Source organism: Palaemon carinicauda, chromosome 22 (genome assembly GCF_036898095.1).
Source record: "Palaemon carinicauda isolate YSFRI2023 chromosome 22, ASM3689809v2, whole genome shotgun sequence".
NCBI classification, from domain to species: Eukaryota; Metazoa; Arthropoda; class Malacostraca; order Decapoda; family Palaemonidae; genus Palaemon; species Palaemon carinicauda.
In genome coordinates, this window is record NC_090746.1 from 21,629,995 (window position 1) to 21,654,130 (window position 24,136).

General features: G+C 42.5%; 1 protein-coding gene across 3 annotated transcripts in view; it reads left to right on the forward strand.

The window, feature by feature from the left end:
* The window catches only part of GC (gamma-glutamyl carboxylase), a 123,307-nt gene that overhangs the window by 67,367 nt on the left and 31,804 nt on the right, over positions 1-24,136 (forward strand). For all 3 annotated transcript variants that reach the window (XM_068346040.1, XM_068346039.1, XM_068346038.1), the window contains exons 2-6: positions 2,774-2,899; positions 4,524-4,662; positions 5,088-5,243; positions 15,975-16,140; positions 16,468-16,653. In XM_068346040.1, the coding sequence (XP_068202141.1) occupies positions 2,774-2,899; positions 4,524-4,662; positions 5,088-5,243; positions 15,975-16,140; positions 16,468-16,653 (773 nt within the window). The remainder of the gene's footprint in view (positions 1-2,773; positions 2,900-4,523; positions 4,663-5,087; positions 5,244-15,974; positions 16,141-16,467; positions 16,654-24,136) is intronic.

Consider the following 24,136-nt stretch of genomic DNA (forward strand, 5'->3'; position numbering starts at 1 on the left):
GAAGCCATAAAAGAAGTCAGAACCTAACTTCTACCCAGCAGTTCAGGATTTACCTGGCGAGACATCAGTCTCTTATCAGCGAGTTTTCCCCGACTTCCCGGCCCACCACGTGACACAATTGGTAGTAATTCATTCAAATTACCCCTAATGAGTCAATATGGATAAATGTCAACACAACATCGTGTTCAAATAGAAATAAATTTCTACCTCATACTTGGGATGGAACGCTGGGCCCTTCTAATGAAAGGCCAGGTCGAAACCAACCATGCCACGAGAGGCCATAAAAGAAGTCAGAACCTAACTGCTACTCAGCAGTTCAGGATTTACCTGGCGAGACATCAGTCTCTTACCAGCGAGTTTTCCCCGACTTCCCGGCCCACCACGTGACGCAATTGGTAGTAATACATTCAAATTACCCCTAATGAGTCAATATGGATAAATGTCAACACAACATTGTGTTCAAATAGAAATAGATTTCTACCTCATACTTGAGATCGAACGCTGGCCCCTTCTAATGAAAGGCCAGGTCGAAACCAACCATGCCCTGAGATGCCATAAAAGAAGTCGGAACCTAACTGCTACCCAGCAGTTCAGGATTTACTTGGCGAGACATCAGTCTCTTACCAGTGAGTTTTCCCCAACTTCCCGGCCCACCACGTGTCACAATTGGTAGTAATTCATTCAAATTACCCCTATTGAGTCAATATGGATAAATGTCAACACAACATCGTGTTCAAATAGAAATAAATTTCTACCTCATACTTGGGATCGAACGCTGGCCCCTTCTAATGAAAGGCCAGGTCGAAACCAACCATGCCACGAGAGGCCATAAAAGAAGTCGGAACCTAACTGCTACCCAGTAGTTCAGGATTTACCTGGCGAGACATCTGTCTCTTACCAGCGAGTTTTCCCTGACTTCCCGGCCCACCACGTGACACAATTGGTAGTAATTCATTCAAATTACCCCTAATGAGTCAATATGGATTAATGTCAACACAACATCATGTTCAAATAGAAATAAATTTCTACCTCATACTTGAGATCGAACGCTGGCCCCTTCTAATGAAAGGCCAGGTCTAAACCAACCATGCCACGAGAAGCCATAAAAGAAGTCAGAACCTAACTGCTACCCAGCAGTTCAGGATTTACCTGGCGAGACATCAGTCTCTTACCAGCGAGTTTTCCCCGACTTCCCGGCCCACCACGTGACACAATTGGTAGTAATTCATTCAAATTACCCCTAATGAGTCAATATGGATAAATGTCAACACAACATCGTGTTCAAATAGAAATAAATTTCTACCTCATACTTGGGATCGAACGTTGGCCCCTTCTAATGAAAGGCCTCTCGTGGCATGGCATATATGTATATATGTATAAATATGTATGTATATATATATGCATATATATATATAGTATATATATGTATATATATGTATATATATATATATATGTAAACATATATATATATATATGTAAACATATGTATATATATATATATATATATATATATATATACATATGTGTATATATATGTATATGTACATGTATACTGTATATGTATAAATATATATGTATAAGTATATATTTATGTATACACACACACACACACACACATATATATATATATATATATATATATATATATATATATATATATATATATATATGTGTGTGTGTGTGTGTGTGTGTGTGTGTGTGTATAACCATCTGCTTAAATATGTTTCTTTTCAGAGAAAATGGCATTTTACTTTCATAGTCTCATTTTGATTACCAAAAGCTCTCCATTCAATGCTTGTCCTTTTCATTTCATTGTCATGTTTTGTGGAAACACTTATTGTCTGCACAGAGTATGTATATTCATTAACAATCTCTAGTGAGTTGTCTGTAACCCTTATTTGTTGTTTCTGGATTTTCATTGAACTATGATATTCCCATTTATGTTATTCCTACCTTTTCCTTATGTAAATTCTTATAAACTACTTCTAGGCATGCTGTGAATAATTTATGATAGATGGGGTCTCCCTGCCTAACTCTTTTCTCAGTCAGACTTTGCTCACTATATTTATGTAGTTGTAGGATTGCTGTACTTCCTGTATAGATATCTTAGACTGTTCTAACATATTATTCATCTATTCCTTGTCTTTGAAGAGCTTACATTACTGCTGAAGTTTTGACAGAATCAGAAGGTTCCTATTAGTTTTTAAATACCATACATAGTGGTCAGTCATAAGCATAAACATATGCACATATATTTATATATAATGTGTACTGATCTAATTGAGTAAATCACCCCCAAGGTACACATAACCTGGTCTATTAATATTTCATTGTTTCTGTAATCTCTGCTTCTTCTTTTCCCTACCCTCTTAGGCATTTATTCTCTGTGAATGTGTTTTTGATTCCATATGTTTATTTATCATGCGTTCAGAAATGATGGCCCAATTGTAAAAACACAGATTTTCTAGTTATCGCCCAACCAGATACCAGCATCTGTCACCACTGACCCCTATATGTATTTATACAGAATTGAATTATGGTACTAATACCTCCTTTTGAGCTTCAGCCCGGGTAATTGTGTCGCATGACCAGTTAATTCTCAATCATTCGGTGGTTTAGGTTTCCCATTTGGACCATTTGTTAGTCATATACCTTTCATCGCCCTATGTTATGAAGGGATCTAGTATCTGTGTAATTACTTTTGCTAGAATAGTATTTTTTTCACATTTACCACTCATACTTCAGAATAATGTGATTCTTTTGTTATGTTCAGATGGGGGAAAATGCAAAAACAGAGGATGGTAATGTTCCTGCATCGTCAAGAGATGGGTGTAAGCAAGATCAACAAATTGGTGCTGTCGAGGCTGAATCCAGCTGTAGGAGCGAGCATCCTGAAACCGTAAGATTTGTCTTTTCCTATTTTATTTGTAATAAAAGTTTTTGAAGTACAGTCATGCATAATTTATTTAGATGCTTTTGGCCCAAATAATTTATTCTTTTAGTAGGCATAAAGTATTTACGGTAAGCTCAAAATAAACATGTTATTATTTAATGCTGTTTTAGACTCTAGTATTATTCCTTTCCTTCCTCAGAAGCATTTCAACTTCTTTCCTTGCCTCTGTTTTCTGTGATTCCTGTGATCTAATCTTGTCGATGGAATGCTTTTAACACATTTCTTTTGAATTTCACACAAAAGCAAATAGATTTAAACATCCATAAATGCATGAGCAAATGCATGTTATGTACCTGTTATATTTATGCATAAGAATGTAGGCAGACATAAACTGTTCTGCATTTTGCACTGCACTTAAGTGTAGTAAAAAAAATGTTCAAGTAAAGTAATGGGAAGATAATGAGGCGATGATTTTTTGTAGGGATAATGAAGGGATAGAAAAGGACGCATTATTTGAAATTTAATGTTGCAAATAATATTAAAATGAGATATTTCTGGAATATTCAAGGTTAGGAATACGGCACTGCAGCTGACTTTCCGAAGTATTTTAACTAAAGAAAAGCATGATGGAAAAATTGATAGACATTAAACAGTTCCACCCGCTTCTTAAAAGGGAGGAGAATTCAAAGAGGAATTAATAAGTAAATAAGAATTTCCAAAAGAAATGAAAGTATGATCTGTGATTAATAAAACACACGTAAACTTGTCAAAGTACTAGGCTATACAAGCTTGAAGTGTTTTCGCCATTTACAAAACGTTAAAAGATACACTTATAACATGTGAATAATTATCAAATGTTCATGAGAATAGAGAAAAGGAAAATAAAAAGAAATGTGTTCATTGAATTTTACAGTTTATATAGAAAACATCAACCTTTCTCTTACTCAAAGACTGACTGAATGAACACCTGTTACCCTAACCTCGCCCAGACTAGAGAGAGAAACTACAAAGATCCTATAAAAAAATGTCATATCCACCTCTTGAATTATAGAAAACTATGTATTGGGAAATTTTTTTTAGAGAAAATGACTAAATTCTCTTCAAGTCTAAGAAACATTTCTGAAGTTGCTGATGTATTTTAATAAAGTTTCATAGCGTTATTCGACAATGAAAGACAAAATGGTGTTGTTAGTGCCCACTTTTCACAATTGGTGATTAAATGATTCAATAGTTCATTAAATATATTGTAATTTTATGAGAAATATTTACTTAGTAAAATTAGATTAATGATAATGCAGGTTGACAATCTGCATCATTTTAATGAAAGATATTTTTTTCTTTTCTTACAGAACTGTGCTTTAATTACCTTTTATTTTATCATTAGTTTCTACCGGAAATTTTATTTTGATAACATATAAAAATGAAGCAATTTAATATTTTTTTCTAAAATTTTTACAAGCAATGTGAAGATAATTTTTTGTCCGATGTCGAAAGGTAGAAAGAGAATATGATTGTTTGATAGATACTCTAGTCATGAAATAAAATAGCCCAGTTATACAGTATTTAAGCCCATGAAATATTGTTCATTTTAGAACATTGCTACTAATTTAGCTTATTTCCCCATTCTCAGATAAGATACGGATGGCCCTCATGGGTTACAGAGATTTTAGGGTTTCGACTTGACCAGCTACTAACCTGGAAAAGCCTCACTCGTCTCCTCCACCGACCATGCGACCCAGCTTCTCTCGCTGCTACAAGAATCTTGTTCGGTGAGTAAAGTGATTCTCATTTGGTAATTTTACCTTTTGAAAGTTTCATCATTTTCTTTTGTGCTTTCTTTTCATTAAAACTTTGTTTATGAAAAAGAAATATTCTCAGATATCTGCAACTGTGAAACTTATGAGATAAACTATGTATGTGAAGGGATAAGAAATATTAATCACTAAATTATTTTTTTTTTTAATATCCAATCCTTTTATTTTTTATTTTACGAATGCTTTCAGCCTTTTTATTATTTTCTAGCGATACAAAATTGAATGTAATCGTACTTGAATAATTCAGTGTTGAATTTAGAATAATCAAATCCTTAAAAATGTAAAATTTTAGTACTTTTGGTGGAACTTACTTTAACTTTTGTCATCCTCCAGTTAATGATAAACAGTACTCTGATGCTGAAAATTATTTTCCAAACTAGGAATTATGATGTTTTTGGATTTACCACAAGAAAGAGGAATGGGCGTTGCTGATAAGTTATGGGGAGATCCCAATCTCTGCCATTTTCCATTGTTCAACTGGATGACACCTCTCCCACTGCGTTGGATGCTAATTCTCTATGGTGTTATGATAATTTGTAAGTACTGTACTGAAATTTCCTCAAAATTTGGGTTTATTACACTTCCAGGTTACAAATACAAGTTAATCGATTGGTAGAAAGGGTTTACTACTGTCATTAAGCAATGGTAACTGGATCCACAGATAGGTAAGGAAGTTAGAAGAGCAAGAAAGGTCAAGCTACCTTAGCGGTAAAATTAATGGTGCTGTACAGTACGCTCTTATTACAATTTCCAATGCTGTACAGAAATCAGTTGGGAGCGGGTGGGTCATTTCTTAGCATTATTACTGAATTTTCGATTAATAGGACACAAAGAGTTGTTGTTGATGGGCACTAGTGAGCATAGGAATGTGATATTTGGTGTTCCTCAGGGTAGTGTTCTTGGCCCATTACTTTTCATACTATATACACATGACATGTGGTTTGGCCCAGAAAACAAGTTCGTTGCATATGCAGATAATGCTACTGTCTTTGCATCAATTACATCTGAATGTAGATCTGGGGTTGCTAAATCCCTTAATAGATATCTAGCTAAAATTAATGCATGGTGTAAATTATGGGGCATGAAGTTGAACCCTAACAACATTCATAGTATGATTGTAAGTAGGTTAAGGGGAGTTGCTGATCAACATCCAGATCTCAGCATTGATAATGTGTATTTAATTCTGTATTACTTAAAATTTAAGTGCGATTCTTGACAACAAATTTACTTTTGAGAAACGCATTAGGTCTGTGACTTCTTCAATTGCGCAAAAATTTGGCTCATTGAGAAAGTCTTTTAAGATTCTTGGTGATCATTCTATTTTGAAGAAGTGTTTTAATTCTATCATTCTACTTTGTTTAGAGTGTTGTTCTCCTTTCTGGTCTTCAGCTACTGATTCTCATCTTAATTTGTTGGTCAGGAACTTACTGTCTATCAAATTTCTTATTCCCGATCTAGATATTAATCTCTGGCACAGTCGTTCCGTTCCAGTTGTGTGTTATGTATGTTGCATAAGATTTTTCACAATTCTGACCATCCTTTACATTCAGATCTTCCCGGACAGTTCCATCCTGTTCGTAATACTACGGTAAATATGCAGTTAATTCTAATAGTCAGGCCTTCTCCATAATGCCGCTCAATATTACACAGTATTCTAGATGTTTTATTCCAGCTATGACAAAGTTGTGGAATGATCTTCCTGATCTGGTAGTTGAATCAGTAGAACTTCAAAAGTTCAAACTTAAAATAAATGTTTTTTATGTTTAACAGGCTGACAATTATATATGAAAGAGTGTTTTAATGTTGTCACTGTTCTTAAAATATTTTATTGTTTTTTAATGTTGTTACTGTTCTTATAATATTTTATTTAAATTTTGTATTACTTTTCATTCAGTTACAGTATTTATTTCCTTATTTTCTTTCCTCATGGCTATTTTTCCCTGTAAGAGCCATTGGGCTTATAGCATCCTGCTTTTTCAACTATGGTTGCAGCTTAGCTAGTAATAATAATAATGATAATAATAATCAAGTGTAGTCACTTCCTCCTCTCCTGTGTTTTATTTTCCATTTCCTTATAAGTGACTACTGTACTTGGTTTTCATGTACACTCTAAATGAATTTGAATTGAGTATATGAGACTGTATAGCTGCTTCAAGTAAAAATTTATTTGATTGCACACATTGAGTCATTGATGATGCAAGCCAAATTATATATTTTTTTTATATTGGCAACCCTCTTTGCATTTCTAAACCGTAACTGTTTTTTTTTTTTTATCCCCAAATCAATTCTAAGTTCATGGTTTCCAATGTACATTATTATAGACTAGTGTACGCGACCCGTCAAAAATGACGGCTAAATACAGTATTTAGATAGATATGCACTCACAGATTCAACCTTTTCCACCCCCTCCCCCTTTCCTAACTCTAACCTGCTGGTTCGGCAATTTGTGAGAGATTGTGGTTTCCGAGTGTACCTCTTGAAGTATCCGCATCTCACCGTGGTACAACTACTCTCTCTCCCTCCTGCCACTCAGCTGAACATTAAAGAAATATATTTGCCATATATATACTGAGAATCCAGACACTTCCTGTTTATTATATAGGGGAGAATTATTGACTTGATAAAAACGTTTTTCTGACCTTTAAAAATGTAGGTAAGAAATTTATATTTTTGGAATCTTAATTGTTCCAACACTATACAAACCATCATGCTATTTACAATGGAAATATATTTCGGCGATAAGCTTTAGCAAAGAGTAATTATACCCTCCGCTAGTTAACGGAGGGGGAGCGGGGGGAGTAGAACAACCACCCCACTCACACCTGCACAAGTAACAAACAGCCACTTTTTATTTCGGCTCGGTAGAGTACAAACGTTTTACTCATCCGTTAAAAAACCACAAATCCATAATTAAAGAACTGGCCTAAAACTAAAATCTTTCACTTCTTTTTCTTTCTCAGGTGTGTCTGCCCGTGGGGATCGTAACCATGCACGTTTGTTTCGGTATTGAAGGGCACCGTTGCGGTACTTTCATGTCGGCTGTGGAGATTGATCCTCACAGTCTCTGCCTTGTGTGTAGGGATCACTCTTGTAAGCAGGAGTGTCCTTGCAATGAGTGTCAGGAGTGGTCGTCCTCCCAGTGGATGAGATTTAGCAGGTGATAGAAGAAGAAGGCTAAGAGGGATTCTTCCCCTTAGGGTTCATCTTTGAAAATGGAAGAAACCTCAAGCCATTGGACTCTGTCGGCTCAACCTTGGCATTCTGACTCTGCTTGGTCGGCTTCCTCTGGGAGTCGGTCGAATATGAGTGGTGACCATTTGACTCCGAGACAACCCTGTTGCCAGGAGGCCTCCATTTTTTCCCCTAGCAAAGCAGCGCCAGCTGCCGTCATAGGGTAGTCACTATTTTCTGACTCAGCTGTGGCATTCATTGGAGCTCACGAGGTCTTCGTGTAAGGAAATGTTTCTCGAGGTCTTGCTGTTGGGTATGCTCTGTACAGTCACCCCAGAGGTTGATTTCCATCTTCCCCCTAGAAACTCTGTAGATCATGGACCGAAAGAGTCTCTTGCTTGTCCAGCCATCTCGACCTCAGCTTCAGCTAATACCCCAACGTTTGTTCTGCTTTTGCAGATAGGCATGAGCAGTTGCTGAGGATCCCTCCGGCGTGAACCTTGGGACTAGTTTTGGCTACATCCCAAGGACATTTCAGGATGTGGATCTTCTGTCTGGGTTCACTAAGCTAGGGAGGAAGCAGAATGAGCTGACCAGATGTCCACGCCTAGGTGTTGGGCAGTTTCCCCTTCTGAGGGAGAGTAACCTGCCACCAGGTGCTGTTCAGTTATCTTCTCTCTTGTCAGGAGAGCTTCCGACAGTGGTAACAAGTGTTGATTGCCCTTTCTGTCCGCGGGAGAGGCGGCCTTCGTCTGAGTGGTTATCCCAATGTGGATTCCACCAAAGGGAATTGGACTCGTCTATGCCCGGCTCCAGTTCATCGGAACACAGCTTTTCGGAGCTGGACGACTGTGTAGTTACGTGGTTGTTTGCAATTCCTCCTCCTCACTGTCATATCCATAGGACACAACATACCGCTTGTCGCTATGCAAGGCTGGGCTCTTTGGAGATTGCACCTTTGGCTTCTGCCTCTCATGAGGTAGAATCTTATCTGCTTGCACAAAAGCATTTAGCAACTGCTGCTCGCCTTCCCCCTTCAGAGGATAGGACAAGCCGGAATCTCTCTTTCTATGATGCACTAGTAGGGGAGCAGCGCTAATCTCAGTCTAGTGGATGAGTCTTGCATGCTATTGTGCACCCAATCACTTAGCGATGTGTGCGGACTAGCTACTTTGCCTGATGGGAGTGTGAATGCTACCTTTACTACACGAAATGCTCACTATGGTGAGTCTTGCCACCTTGATTTGGGAATGCTAGATTTGACTATGCACGCTCAGGTAAGCTCCTCCTCGCTGGTGTGCTACATGTAGATGGCTAGGCAAGCGCAGGTAAACAACACCTTACCTGTGTGCGCTGATGAGGTAGTGTCTGCTTGTGGACCACACCAGCCTTTGCCTCAACAGCGTTCACTCACCATCGGTCTTCCTACTGGGGTGAATAGCAGGTTCCCATACTGGGTAAGGGTGGTGTGCCTTCGTCTGTTCAGCTGAGTAGTCACTCTGATGGCGCTCGCCTCCCTAGGGAAGCTGAGCTTAGGGAACAGCATGAGATGACATCCTCTCATGCTCTACTGGGCCTTGACACCCCACCTAAGTCAAGAAAGCACTCTCGAGGTACCCTTTCAGGAACAGTTCCATTCTTGAAGGACGCATCATGAAGCTGGCAGTCACAGGACCCAGGATCAGCCAACCTTCCTCCAATAGTGCCACTTCCAGGTACTCCATCCCACTGGAGGTGTTGAGTTCCTTCAAGGGAATAGAAGAGGCCCTACTGACATTAGGGCTTAGTAGTTCTGCCTTGCAGGTTCCTTCTTGTACCATCCCCAGAAGTCCTTCTCCTCAGAAGTTTTCTAGGTCCCAGATATATACTGGCTACCAAGGGCTCTTCCATTGGCCAGGACCCTATTTAGAAGAAACCGGGGGTGATTTCCATCATCCCACAGAAGAGGGAATGAGGTCATAGTGCTGATACTCCCCCTATAGAGGTAGCCCAACCAGAGCCGCCTTCCGCTGCAGTAGCAGAGGCTCCACCTCCCATTTCCTCTGAAGGTGCATGGCTTTATGAGGCAGAGAGGAAGGAGAACTCTTCCCTTCTAGCGGAGTTCAACATTCGCACCCGCGAAAGGAAGGACCCGAACACCATTCCCAAGAACTGGCCCTCTAGGTCTGAGCGCCTAATTAAAGGGGAAGGTCAGTTGGTTACTATGTCCGTTTATGTACAACTATAACATAGCAGTCTTCATTGACGACCTAGACCCTTCCCGCGCTGTCTGCCAGCCCGAAGATATCCTCCTTGGGACAGAAAGACGCAGATCATGTCTTTCTGCAAGTCTTATCTTGCATTTGGAAGATCAATTCCTAGCAGAAACTGGAACAGGTTCCAGCGGAGGACAAGGACACGGTCCTAGACCTCTTTGACGGCACTCCGAGACCCACCAGGACTAGGGCAGCATGGGTAAAGTGGGGAAAAAGGCGATGAAGAAAAGGGTTTACGCTTAAGTTACAGGAGCATCACAGTCCCTCCGGTCTGTGAACTCATCTCGTTTACTTTCTCGTCATATTTATGTTAGAGGAAATATTATGAGATTGTGGAGGATGATCCTTTTCCTCTACCCTTGGATCTGGTAATTCTGGCCCGTACGCATAATTCTTCCTTGGACAAACTGGTGACTTTGCCAGTGAACGTCTATGCGGTGGATACTGCCACATGAAACGGGTTGCGAAGTGTGATCTGCAATCCATTTCATGGCTTGACTACTGGTTGGGGTCAGTGGGCTACCTCATCTAGAACGAGGCCTTCTCCAATACCCAGGAGAGGGTGGCTACGTCAGCCTTTCTCCCCTCAAGAGTCGGAACACTCAAGTTCCTGATGCAGAACATCGTCAACCAGTGAATCAACTGGATTTTGAGAAGGCGCAATGCAGTCATCTCGTAATTCCAGAGGCAGGTGCCGAGGAGAGCGGCGATGAAATTGTGCAACTCCTCAGTGGACGGTCCCTCTCTCTTTAACGTGGAGGACATTGAGGCAATAGCAGACAGATGGAGGAAGGCGAGTCAATACTCCCTCCATAGGGCCATGCACTCTTAATCCACGGTACAACCACCGCAGAGATTGTCACCGACAAAGCGCCAGGGTGTAAAGAAGACTGCACAGTGGCAGAAACTGGCAGCACAACCTCAAGGTCCTAAGTAGCCCTTTCAATTTAAGGGTGCAAGGAAGGGCAGAAGTAGCATTAGAGAGAAACGCGGACGTTCCCGCTAGGTAGGGCATTCCCCTGACCAGTCCACCGGATGGGGAATGCCTGCAGAGCATTTGATGGAGGTAGATGCTCCAGGGGGGGCCAAGCCTTGGTCGATCTCTGTACTTTGATAGGGATACATAGTCCCGTTCACGCTCTCTCGCCCTCCTCTGATCCTCCATCTGATGATGTCAGGTTCCTACGTGAAGGGATCTGCGAAGGAACAGGTCCTTCAGGCCGAGGTTCAAACTATGCTAGAGAAGGACACTCTCCAGGAGATCCTGGATGGCTCCCCAGGATTCTACAGTCAGTTATTTCTTGTAGAAAAGACGTCTGGAGGTTGGACCAGTCGTCAAACTCTCAGTCCTGAACAAGTTTGTTCAACAGACTCCGTTCAAGATGGAGAAGGCCCAGACCAGAAGACTTCATGATATTGTTAGACCTCAAGGATGCGTACTTCCAGATCCTCCATTCATCCATCCTCAAGAAAGTACCTGAGTTCACATTAAATGGAAAGATATACCAGTTCAAGGTGGTGCTATGCTTCGGCCTGTCCACAGCATCTTAGGTGTTCACTCAGATCTTTACCATAGTTTCCACCTGGGCCCACAAAAAGGGCATTCATCTGCTTCATCATCTAGACAATTGGCTAGTTCTAGCAGACTCGAGGGAGACCCTTCTCCTCCATTGAGACATGCTTCTAGTTTTTTGCCAGGATCTGGAGATCATGGTAAATCACGAGAAGTCATCCCTGCAACTTTCACAGGAGATGATATATCTAGGAATGAGGATCATGACCAAACTAGGCTAAGTCTTCCAATACCTTGTCAGCAGTTCTGTGGCAAAGGATTCTTGGGCACCTAACCTCCTTGGAGAAACTGATCCCAACGGTTGCCTACGCATTCACTCTCTACATGGGCAGCTGAATACCTTTTGGTCTCAGCACCTTGATCTCCGAACACCTTGGTGCCGATAGGGTCAGAGCAGAAGAGAAACCTGAATTAGAGGGTGTCAGACACCAATCTGCTGAGGGGAGTAGACCTTCTCTTTCCTCCTCCAAAATTTTTTTTCTTCATTGTTCTTCACAGATGCATCAAAAGGAGGGCAGGGGGTTCACCTGTTGCACCTCGCTGCATCCGGACTCTACAGTAGTCCAATGCCGAGTGACAGTGCTACATAAACCTTCTGGAAACTGGAAATGAGGGCAGCCTTTCTGGCCCTCAAGCAGTTCCATCAGCTCCTTTCGGGGCATTCCGTAGTGCTGATGAGCGACAACACCACAGAAGTATCACACAAACAAGTGAGCATGTACTTTTTCACTGCATCGTTGCCATCTAGCTGTAGAAATCCTCATATGGACGGAAGACAACTTGGTATCCCTATCAGCCCGTTTCATCCCAGGCAAAAAAATGGTGCTGGTGGGCAATCTGAGCTGGAGGACTCGGATAGTAGGCTCCAAATGGTCGTTGAAACAGCAGATAGCCAAGAAAGTTTTGAACAATCGGCCTGTTTGCTACATCCTTGAACTGGAATTTTCTAGTGTACTGCTTTCTGGTACTTGATCCAAAGGCAGTCTGGCATGATGCCTTCCAACATCGATGGGACAGTCTAGATGTCTATGTGTTCCCCCCTTCTGCCTAGTAAGGAGGCTTCTAAACAAGGTTAAGGCATCACAAGACCTTTTTATAACCCTGGTGGCTCCACTGTGACCTGTGGCACATGAAGAATGATTCCTGGATCATCAGTATTTGTTCACAGAGGTACCGAGGGAGCTTCCTCCACTTCCCGATCTACTCAGACAACCACACGTGAAAATTTTCCATCAGGCGATTCCATCGCTTCGTCTCCACGCCTGGAGGTTATCCAGAAACTCCTTGGAAAGAGAGTCTTTTTAAGACCAGTTGCAAGGAGAATGGCAGGATGCCTCCGGGAGTCGTCTGCTGCCGTATATCAGGCTAAGTGGACTGTATCCTATGGTTGCTGTGGTGGACGGGGTATCGCTTCCCTCAGTGCCACTATTCCAACAATAAAGGAGTTTCTCTTGTACCTCAGTGAGAAAAAACTCTGCTCAGTCTCAGCGGTCATAGGCTACCGCTCAGCCTTCAGCCTTGCTTTTAGACAACAAAGTTAAAATTTTCTCCTTTATGGAAATGTCTCTCCTCATACAGAACTGTGAGGGCACCTACCCTCAATTGCAAGTTAGACCTCCTCCTTGGAATGTAATGCAAGCATCAGATTGTGACTTGACGTTGTAGATGGTTTTCTTGTTGCCCCCCTGGCCCCTGCAAAAAGAGTCGGTGATCTACATGGTCTTTCCTACGATACGGGGGCAGTGACACTCAGCTTTGACCTTAAGTTTGTGGCTAAGACTCAAAATCCAGCTGTAGTGGATCCTAGATTTTGGCCCATCCATATTGAGTCTCCGTTCCGTAACAGATAACCCAGATCAACCATTACTCTGCCAGAGCCCGCCCTCAGATCAGCAGGCTCTTTGTGAGCTCGGGAAGGATCAAAAGGAAGGTCACTAAGAACTCCATTTCTTCCTGCCATTAGTCAGAAGTTAGAGCTCCTTCTTGGAATGTAGTACAAGTGTTACGTTCTCTGAAAGGAGCGCCTTATGAACCTCTTTGTCAAGCATCAGATCGTGACGTGACATTAAAGACTGTTTTCTTGGCGCTGGCCTCTGCAAAGAGAGTCAGCTAGCTGCTTGGTTTTTCCTATGGTATCGCCCCTTCAAGGGGATAGGGGCAGGTGATACTCTGCTTCATCCTTGAGTTCGTGGCTAAGACTCAAAATCTGGCTGCAGAGGATCCTAGATTTGGGCCCTTCTGAATTGATAGTCTCTGTGCCATAACAGATGACCCAGATCAACTGTTACTCTGCCAGAGCCTGCCCTCAGATTAGCAGGCACTTTGTGAGCTCAGGAAGGATCAAAAGGAAGGTAACTAACAACTCCATTTCTTCCTGGAATAGACAGGTAATTGAGAGCCATACAACCAGACTCCTCACTGGAAATCCAGTTGTCAACCCCAATCTCACGACGTCAGGTGTTTCAGCATGTCCCTGGCATTCAAAAAGAATTTTTCTTTGATGCAGGTACTACTGTATAAGCGGGCGTGTGGAAACAGCAAACCACGTTCAATACCCACTACTTGGCAAGACATAACCCACAGCATCCTAGATACTTTTACCTTAGGGCCTGTGGTGGCGGCACAAAAAGTTATCAATAACACCTTGGTTCACTTGTAGGACAAGTAGCAGTTAGTTGAGGGCAGATGTTACCTGCGAGTAAGCCTGGAATGGATGTGTGAGTGATAGGCCACTTCCTATTTCATTCTCCTCTCTCTTGGAGTCTAGCATCCGAGGAATTCTGCAATCTGACCTCCTCTAACTGTAGGTGGATACCTGATGTACGTGTATATATTTATGTCCCCTATCTCCAAACGAGGTGGAGTCGAGCAATGTATAGGTTAAGTGCTGAGTTTATTATTATTATTATTATTATTATTATTATTATTATTATTATTATTACTACTTGCTAAGCTACAACCATAGTTGAAAAAGCACAATGCTATAATCCTAGTGGCCCCAACAGGGAAAATAGCCCAGTGAAGAAAGGAAACAAAGAAAAATAAAATATTTTAAGCACAGTAACAACTTTTGAATAAGTATTTCTTATATAAACTATAAAAACTTTAACAAACCAAGAGTAGTGTGCCTGAGTGTACCTTTAAGCATGAGAACTCTAACCCAAGACAGTGGAAGACCATGGTACAGACGCTATGGCACTACCCAAGACTAGAGAACAATGGTTTGATTTTGGAATATCCTTCTTCTAGAAGAGTTGCTTACCATGGCTAAAGAATTTCTTCTACCGTTACCGAGAGGAAAGTAGCCCCTGGAAAATTATAGTGAAGTAGTTAACGCCTTGAGCAAAGAAGAATTGTTTGGTAATCTCAGTGTTGTCATGTGTATGAGGACAGATGAGAGTCTGTAAAGAATAGGGCAGACTATTCGATGTATGTGTAGGCAAATGGAAAGTGAACTTTAACTAGAGAGAAGGATCCAATTTAGCTCCAATTTTATGCCTACCTGGTCAAATCATGTTGCTAAATTTTTACACCTTGCACAGAGTACCCAGGCCGTTAACCCTCAAGCATTAACAAGGTGTCAGGGTGCCTCTAAACTGCTCATATGAAGCAAAGAGTAACATGCCGGGTCAGTCTCCAGCCAGTTGGTTTTTGGACTTCCACCCACCATGGAGCGAGTCTCCTTAGTAAAGAGTGTAAGGGTTTGTATATAGAGTTGGAACAAATGTCAAATTTGGAAAAAAATTTTTATTTTTCCTGAGTATACAAACTGAGGCTCTTTACAAGTACTAGTTCCGCCATCACCTTCCCCCGGAAGTCCTGCTGCAGTTGGTAAGTGACGGTTTGTTGCTTGTGCAGGTGTGAGCGGGGTGGCTGGTCTACCCTCCTGCTCTCCCTCCGCTGACTAGCGGAGGGTAATTTTACCCTGTAAAGAGATCAACGGCTAGTTTCAGCTATCGCTAAAATATATCTCCACTGTAAAGAGCTCCCGGTTTGTTTAGTTAGAAAAAATACTAATTATTTCCATATATGTTATATTATTGTGAACGTTGTATCTCTTTGTTTTCTTCTTTGTAAAGTTTTTTTCTAGTTCTCCCTCACAACACAGATTTAGATTACATGAATTAGGTGTATTTTTTAATATAAATTCATGGAATAGAGCTTATTCTCTTCATCATCTAAAATAGAATTCACACTTGCAGTCTATGGAAAATTGAAAAGTTAAATTATAGCACTTATTACAAATATATATGGAACTTCATTCAAAGGTACGCTTCTGATGATTTTGGGATGTAAATGGCGTCTTAGCTGTGGAGTTTTTGTGACCTGTTACTGGTACCTCTTCCTCCTTGACAAGGGGACCTGGAACAACCATTCCTATCTCTATGGATTGATATCAACCATGATGCTCTTCTCTGATCCCCACAGATGTTGGTGAGTAAAACTGAAGTAGCATTTTACCTTCCATTCTCTGAAGATAAAGATTCAATTAAGTGGAGCAAGTTATGCAAGGTTATAGAAAGAAGTTTTCAGGGGTCAGATTTGTTTTGAGGAAATCTGGGTATGAAGTGTGATCTATGTAATGTTATAAGTAAACTTGCACCTTTTTGTAAAGTGAAGTAAATTTACTAAGAGAGCCTCAAACCCATGCAGGTGTGTCTTTCTTCATATGTGCTATGTTTCTCACATCCACCGAATATCTAATCTCCCCAATGTGAACTAAAAAACATGTTCACAGTAAAATTTTCATTTTGCTTTCAGGTCTATAGATTCTATTTCAACTCCCACCCTCAGAAACAGTCATGTGCCCTTGTGGAGCTACATGTTGCTTCGTTTTCAAGTGTTTCTGTTGTATTTCTATGCTGGTGTGAAAAAGCTAGATCCTGACTGGCTTTATGGGTTTTCGATGCAACACCTCTCAGAGCACTGGGTTTTCCATCCATTCAGGTAAAGAGATGTGTGCATTATTTATACTGTAATTTTAAAAGAAATTGGTTTGTATCAGAATGTTATAATGTCTTCATTTTACCTTGTTTCTTATGAAAGAACCTGAGATAATGTTCCTAATTAGTAAGGAGTTTTTAACCTCCATAGAATTCAGTATAGTATTACCTCTGGTTACAAGTAACTTTGAATATGAATAAATTAGAAAATGGGCATATAGATTTGAATTGAGTAACGAGTATTGCATCGGCCTGCAAGTAAAAGTTTTGTGCCATATGGGCATTTTTTGTGAACAAGTACAAACGAGACTATTGCAAGATTTTCAGAAAGCAGTCACTTGGTACTTGTACACTACCCATGGAATGTTCCCATTATGCTCACGTGATTTTTACTCAATTTAGTCTCACATTAACTTGTACCCCTTCCCCTACTGTTTATAGTATAGATACCAAAACACAAGTTTATGCTAATTGGTTTGACAGAGATGAGCTGATAGAGAAATAGAGTTCTGTACAGTACTTCCAGTAATTATGTCTTGCATGATATCTACTTCTAAATACTGTACAAGCAAAACTATATGGCAATATCTCCTTACGAAAAATTTCCAGTTTAATGGTATTTTGAATCATCCTTTACATGATTCACCATGTTAACAGTTTTAAGTCAATTGTTTCTATTCATGGGTTAGACATGAATAGAATGTTCTCTTGCTATTCTCCTCATTCTTTTGTAGTTCCTGCCTGAATTCCCATCTGGTGAAGTTCTTCATCTGTGCATTTTTCCCTGATTTTTAGTACCTTTGTGCTGATCTCCATCCTTCTACTCATAAATCTATTATCATATTGAATAACCACTTCTCCCCACTTACTTGCCCAAACCATTTAAATGTTAAATATTGAGATAAATATTAAATATAGAAGTAACAAAGTGAGGACTAGTTGGAAAGGACAAAAAAATATAGAGAGGGGCATACATAATTACATACATAATTAAAGACCTAGACCAAAGGATAATCAAGGCAAAAAATCTACAAGGCACAAGAAAACACAGAGAACATATATCACCATAGTTGTAAAGAAATCTAATATAGAATCATTAATGATGGTGAATATTGTAAGATAATACACAGAAAATTATTATGAAAGTGAAGATAGCTCTGTTAGAATTCCATGATTCAGGTAGGAAATTTTGTCCTTGGTATATTTCAGCAAACATGAAAAGATAATAAATACTTTAACCAACTATTCTGCTGAAGAATTGAGATTCCACTGTAATGATATTTTAACTAAAATATGCCTTAAATAAGGATAAAAAATTTTTTTTCAAACTTCTTGGAAAATATATTGCGTTGCCATTAACTAAAGTTAGCTCATTTTCAGATACAAGAAAAAAAAAGTTTATAGAAGTACCCGGTATTCACTTTTGCCCTTTCACCAAGATTTGAGTGTTTTATGCCTCAAGTCTGAAATTAATGGCCTGGATATAACTAAAATATTGTAAATGTGCAGTAAACATCTTTCAGCTTCAAGTTGTGAATTAAATGTAATCAACCTACATTTATTTGTTTTTATGCTGTATTATTCTTGATTTCTTGATGAGTTACCAATTTACGAGAATGTGTCCTACTGTTTACCACTTGTTCATAATAAGAACTAGGCATTGATCTTATGAAAATTTTTCATCAAATGTCTTAATGACAAGACCCAAATAGATATACATGGTAAGGTATGAATAACTTAACCATTTAGTTCTTTGTAAACAGTACAAAACCAAACATTTTCAATATTAAACTTACCCGATAATCATGTAGCTGTCAACTCCGTTGCCCGACAGAATTCTACGGGAGGGATACGCCAGCTATCACTATACTAGAAGGGGGTGTACTCACCAGCGCCACCTGTGGCCAGGTACTGCAGTACTTCTTGTTGACACCACCTCAATTTTTCCTCTGTCGTGCTTCCGGCAAGACGTTCTTGGATACGCTTATGATTTTGGAGTATTGTTCACGGTTTTTGGTGAAGTATTTCTCTAAGATTTCAGCTTTCGCTATACTGGAAACTTTTCTAATTAGCTTAGATAGCTTTTATTTGGTTTTGATTAATGGTTAACGATCTTTTGCTTGATTTGGAATCCCTTTTGACTTGCTTTGATTCAAGATGTCTGACCTTTCACAAGCCCCTCCCCATAGACGATGTAGGTCTTGTAATAGGCGTATTCCGAAGGCCTCGGTTGATCCTCACACCGCTTGTTCTGACTGTAGGGAAAGACCCTGTCAGTTGGAAGATCGATGTGAGGAATGCGCCGGACTTTCGGAACTTGAATTTGTTCGATTCCTTAAATATTCAACCAAGTTAGAGAGAGAGAGAGTTAGGAGGAGTTCTTCTCGCTCTTCGCTTTTTTCCTCACCTCATGATCCTCAACCTTTTCCTCCCCCTGTAGTGGCTACCCCCGAACCTACTATTTGTGCTCAGCCTGATATGTCAGTTGTTTTGCGTGCCATTCAGGCTTTAGGTGACAAAGTGGAATCTGTGGTTAGTGACCATAAGTCTCTTTTGGCAGACGTCAAAGAACTTAAGGTCAAAAGTGCAGTGGGAGGTGATAGTGCCAGTGCTGTGCCAAGTGCTAGTGTCAGTGCGTTGCCGAGTGCTAGTGTCAGTGTCAGTGTTGTGCGTGAGGGTACTTCTGTGCGTGCCAGTCGTCCTCCCAGTCCGGGACCTCTTGCAAGCTCCCAAGCCCAGGGGAGAAGCAATGTCGAAGGGCAAAAGGGTTCGGCAGGCCTTGATCGGCGCACAGAAGTATCCTCGGTGGTTGCGGGCGTGTCTTACAGAGACCGTCACTCCCACCCGCAGACGATTGAGCCCGTCTTTTACTCGTCTGCAGAAGAAATATCGGGGAGGAAACGCTGGACTCAGGTCTCAAGACCTCTTAAACGTAAAGTCCAGACCTCAAGAGTTCAACAACCCGGTTGCAGTCATTGGATTAGCTCTGACTCTCCGCTGTCATCAGGTGACTGTACACCTCCTAAGAGAGGTAAGGCGATACCTCAACAGACCTCATCTTCTGTTAAGGCTTTGCCTCAGCAGACCTTAGCGTCTGCTGATCCCAAGATGACTTTGCTGCAGTCCATGCAGTCGCAGCTTGCGGTCTTAATGCGTGAGTTTCAGGCTGAGAAGGTTGCACCTCCTCCTGCGAGCGCTCCGCCTCACCGCAGTCCAGTCTGCCAGGCGTACGAAGTTGAGGTTCCTCAGGCTACCTTACCGCGTTCTGAGTTGCCAGTTACCAGCGGTGTGCAGCAACCTCAGCCTTCCTTAAGGCAACCTCAACAATGGGAGCAGGAGTCTTATGCTTTACTTCCTCCTCTTCCTCCATCGAGGCAACAACCTCTTGAGGTAAGACAACCTCTTCCATCCATGAGGCAGCCACCTCAGCTCTCGCTGCAGCGACCTCAACTCTCCTCAAGGCGAGAGCCTCAACTCTTAAGGCTAGCACCTCAGGAACCTCAACTCGCGAGACAGGAACTGCGTTCTGCGCAGCCGCTACCTCAACTCTCGCAGCTCACACCTCAGGAACCTCAACTCGTTCCTCAGGAACCTGCTACTGCGCATCCGCAACCCTTGCAGCAAGCGCAACTCTTGAGACAGGAAGCTCATGCTAGGAGTCAGCCACCTCAACCCATGCGCCTACCTTCCTCCGCTCTTCTTGACCAGTCTTTGCAGCCTGAACCTCAGGTTTTAACTCAGCAACAGAGACTTGAGGATGAAACCACAAGTGTTTATGCACCCGCTTGTTCAGATTCTGCTGTTCAGCATACCGCTGTTACTTTACCTCTCACTTCGCTACACTCTGGTGATGAGGTTTCTGAGGAGGAAGCTGCGCACCTTGATCCCTCTTCGGACGTGGAGGAACCCAAGTCTTCTCCTCTACCCATTGACTTTCGTAAGGTCCTGGCTCTTTTCAGAGAGGTATACCCGGACCATTTTGTTTCTGCTACCCCCCGCTCTCCTCCATCTGAGTTTTCGCTGGGCATGCAACCGGTTAAGTCAGCCTATACTAAGCTCGTCTTTGCTAGATCCTCTAAGAGAGCTTTAAGAATATTAGGGGATTGGTTGCAGTCCAAACAGCAACTAGGGAAGACTTCCTTTATGTTCCCACCTACTAAGCTCACTTCTAAGGCGGGCGTATGGTATGCCACAGGAGAGGAACCAGGCTTGGGAGTCCCTGCCTCTGCCCAGGCTGATTTCTCAAGTTTGGTCGACTCTCCTCGTAGATCAGCGATGAGGCGCTCTAAGGTCTGCTGGACCTTTTCCGACTTAGACCACTTCTTAAAGGGTGTATTTCGTGCCTTTGAGATTTTCAATTTTCTCGACTGGTGCCTGGGGGCCCTGAGCAAGAAGACCTCCCCTGCGGACAAGGACTCAGCCATGCTTTTAATGTCCTGCATGGATAAAGCAATTCGGGATGGGTCCGGCGAGCTTGCTTCAATGTTTGTTTCAGGAGTTCTTAAGAAAAGGGAGCAACTTTGCACTTTTCTTTCTTCCAGCATCACACCTTGTCAAAGATCTCAACTCCTTTTTGCTCCGCTTTCTAAGTTCTTGTTCCCCGAAGAGCTTATCAAGGATTTGTCTGCGGCCCTGATTCAGAAGGACACTCATGATCTTGTGGCCTCTTCAGCTCGTAAGGCTAAGGTTGCTCCCTCAGTTCCCAGGACTTACCGCACCCCAGTGGCTGATACTCCTGCTACAAGGTTTATTCCGCCCTTTCGTGGCAGAGCTCCCAGCCGAGGAAGCTCCCGTCCAGACTCTTCCAGGAGCAGGTCTAGGAAAGGTCCCAAGACTTCTAAAGGCAAACACTGACTCTCCTCCTCTCCAGACAGCAGTAGGAGCCAGACTCAAGACCTTCTGGCAAGCTTGGGAAAGGAGAGGTGCAGACGCCCAGTCTGTCAGGTGGCTAAGGGAGGGTTACAGGATACCATTCTGCCGCAAACCCCCTCTGACCACTTCTCCCATCAACCTCTCTCCCAACTACAAGGAAAAGGACAAGAGGCTAGCGTTGCACCAGGAGGTGTCGCTCCTGTTACAGAAGAAGGCAGTGGTTATAGTCCGGGACCATCAATCCCCGGGCTTCTACAACCGTCTCTTTCTGGTGGCCAAGAAGACAGGAGGTTGGAGACCGGTGCTGGACGTCAGCGCGCTCAATGCTTATGTCACCAAGCAGACGTTCACTATGGAGACGACGAAGTCGGTCCTAGCAGCGGTCAGGCAGGAGGACTGGATGGTCTCGTTGGATCTGAAAGACGCTTACTTTCACGTTCCTATTCATCCAGACTCCCAACCTTTCCTGAGATTTGTTTTTGGAAAGGTTGTGTACCAATTCCAAGCCCTGTGTTTTGGCCTAAGCACAGCTCCTATGGTGTTTACGCATCTGATGAGGAATATTGCAAAATTCCTCCACTTATCGGACATCAGAGCCTCCCTTTATTTAGACGACTGGCTGTTGAGAGCCTCCACGAGTCGTCGCTGTCTGGAGAGTCTCAACTGGACTTTGGACTTGATCAAGGAACTGGGTCTATTAGTCAACTTAGAAAAGTCCCAGCTCATTCCCTCCCAATCCATAGTTTACCTGGGAATGGAGATTCGGAGTCAGGATTTTCGGGCTTTTCCATCGGCCCCAAGGATAAGCCAAGCCCTAGAATGCATCCTGAGCATGCTGAAGAGGAACAGTTGCTCGGTGAGACAGTGGATGAGTCTAACAGGGACCCTGTCATCGTTAGCCCTGTTCGTCGAGTTAGGGAGACTCCACCTCCGCCCTCTCCAATTCCATCTAGCAGCTCATTGGGACAAGGATTTGACACTCGAAGCAGTCTCTATTCCTGTCACCAAAGAGATGAAGACCACTCTCTTGTGGTGGAAGACCAACCTTCTTCTCAAGGAGGGCCTATCGTTAGCGATTCAGACCCCCAATCTTCATCTCTTCTCGGATGCATCAGACTCGGGCTGGGGCGCGACCTTGAACGGACAGGAATGCTCGGGAACATGGAACAGGGAACAGGAAACGCTCCACATCAACTGCAAGGAGCTGCTGGCAGTTCATATGGCCCTTATGAACTTCAAGTCCCTCCTGCTAGGCAAGGTGGTGGAGGTGAACTCCGACAACACCACAGCCTTGGCTTACATCTCCAAGCAGGGAGGGACCCATTCGAGGAACCTGTACGAGATAGCAAGGGACCTCCTCATTTGGTCAAGAAGTCTAAACCTCACTCTAGTAACGAGGTTCATTCAGGGCAACATGAACGTCTCAGCAGATCGCCTAAGCAGAAAAGATCAAGTCATCCCCACGGAATGGACCCTTCACAAGAGCGTGTGCAACAGTCTTTGGACCTTGTGGGGTCAACCTACGATAGATCTGTTTGCCACCTCCATGACCAAGAGGCTTCCGTTGTACTGTTCCCCAGTTCCAGACCCAGCAGCAGTTCATGTGGATGCTTTTCTGCTGAATTGGTCCCATCTCGACCTTTACGCATTCCCACCGTTCAAGATCATCAACAGAGTCATTCAGAAGTTCGTCTCGCACGAAGGGACACGGCTGACGCTGGTTGCTCCCCTTTGGCCTGCAAGAGAATGGTTCACAGAGGTACTACAATGGCTGGTCGACGTTCCCAGGACTCTCCCTCTAAGAGTGGACCTTCTACGTCAACCTCACGTAGACAAGGTACACCCAAACCTCCACGCTCTTCGTCTGACTGCCTTCAGACTGTCGAAAGATTCGCTAGAGCTAGAGGCTTTTCGAAGGAGGCAGCCAGAGCGATTGCCAGAGCAAGGAGGGTATCCACTTGTAGAGTCTACCAATCCAAGTGGGAAGTCTTCCGAAGCTGGTGTAGAGCCAATGCAGTTTCCTCTACCAATACCTCTGTAACCCAAATAGCTGACTTCCTATTACATCTAAGGAATGAGAGATCCCTTTCGGCTCCTACGATTAAAGGGTACAGAAGTATGTTGGCTTCAGTTCTCCGCCACAGAGGTTTGGACCTTTCTTCCAACAAGGACCTTCAAGACATCCTTAAATCTTTCGAGACTTCTAAAGAACGTCGTTTATCCACTCCAGGCTGGAATCTAGACGTAGTCTTAAGGTTCCTTATGTCTCCTAGGTTCGAACCTCTCCAGTCAGCTTCCTTCAAGGACCTTACCCTCAAGACTCTTTTCCTCGTCTGCCTTGCAACAGCTAAGAGAGTTAGTGAGGTTCACGCCTTCAGCAAGAACATTGGGTTCACATCCGAATCTGCAACGTGTTCTTTACAGCTCGGATTTTTAGCTAAGAATGAACGTCCTTCACGTCCTTGGCCTAGATCGTTTGAAATTCCTAGCCTTTCCAACATGGTGGGTAACGAGCTAGAAAGAGTTCTTTGCCCTGTCAGAGCTCTGAAATATTATCTTAATAGGTCAAAACCTATACGAGGACAGTCAGAAGCCTTATGGTGTGCAATCAAGAA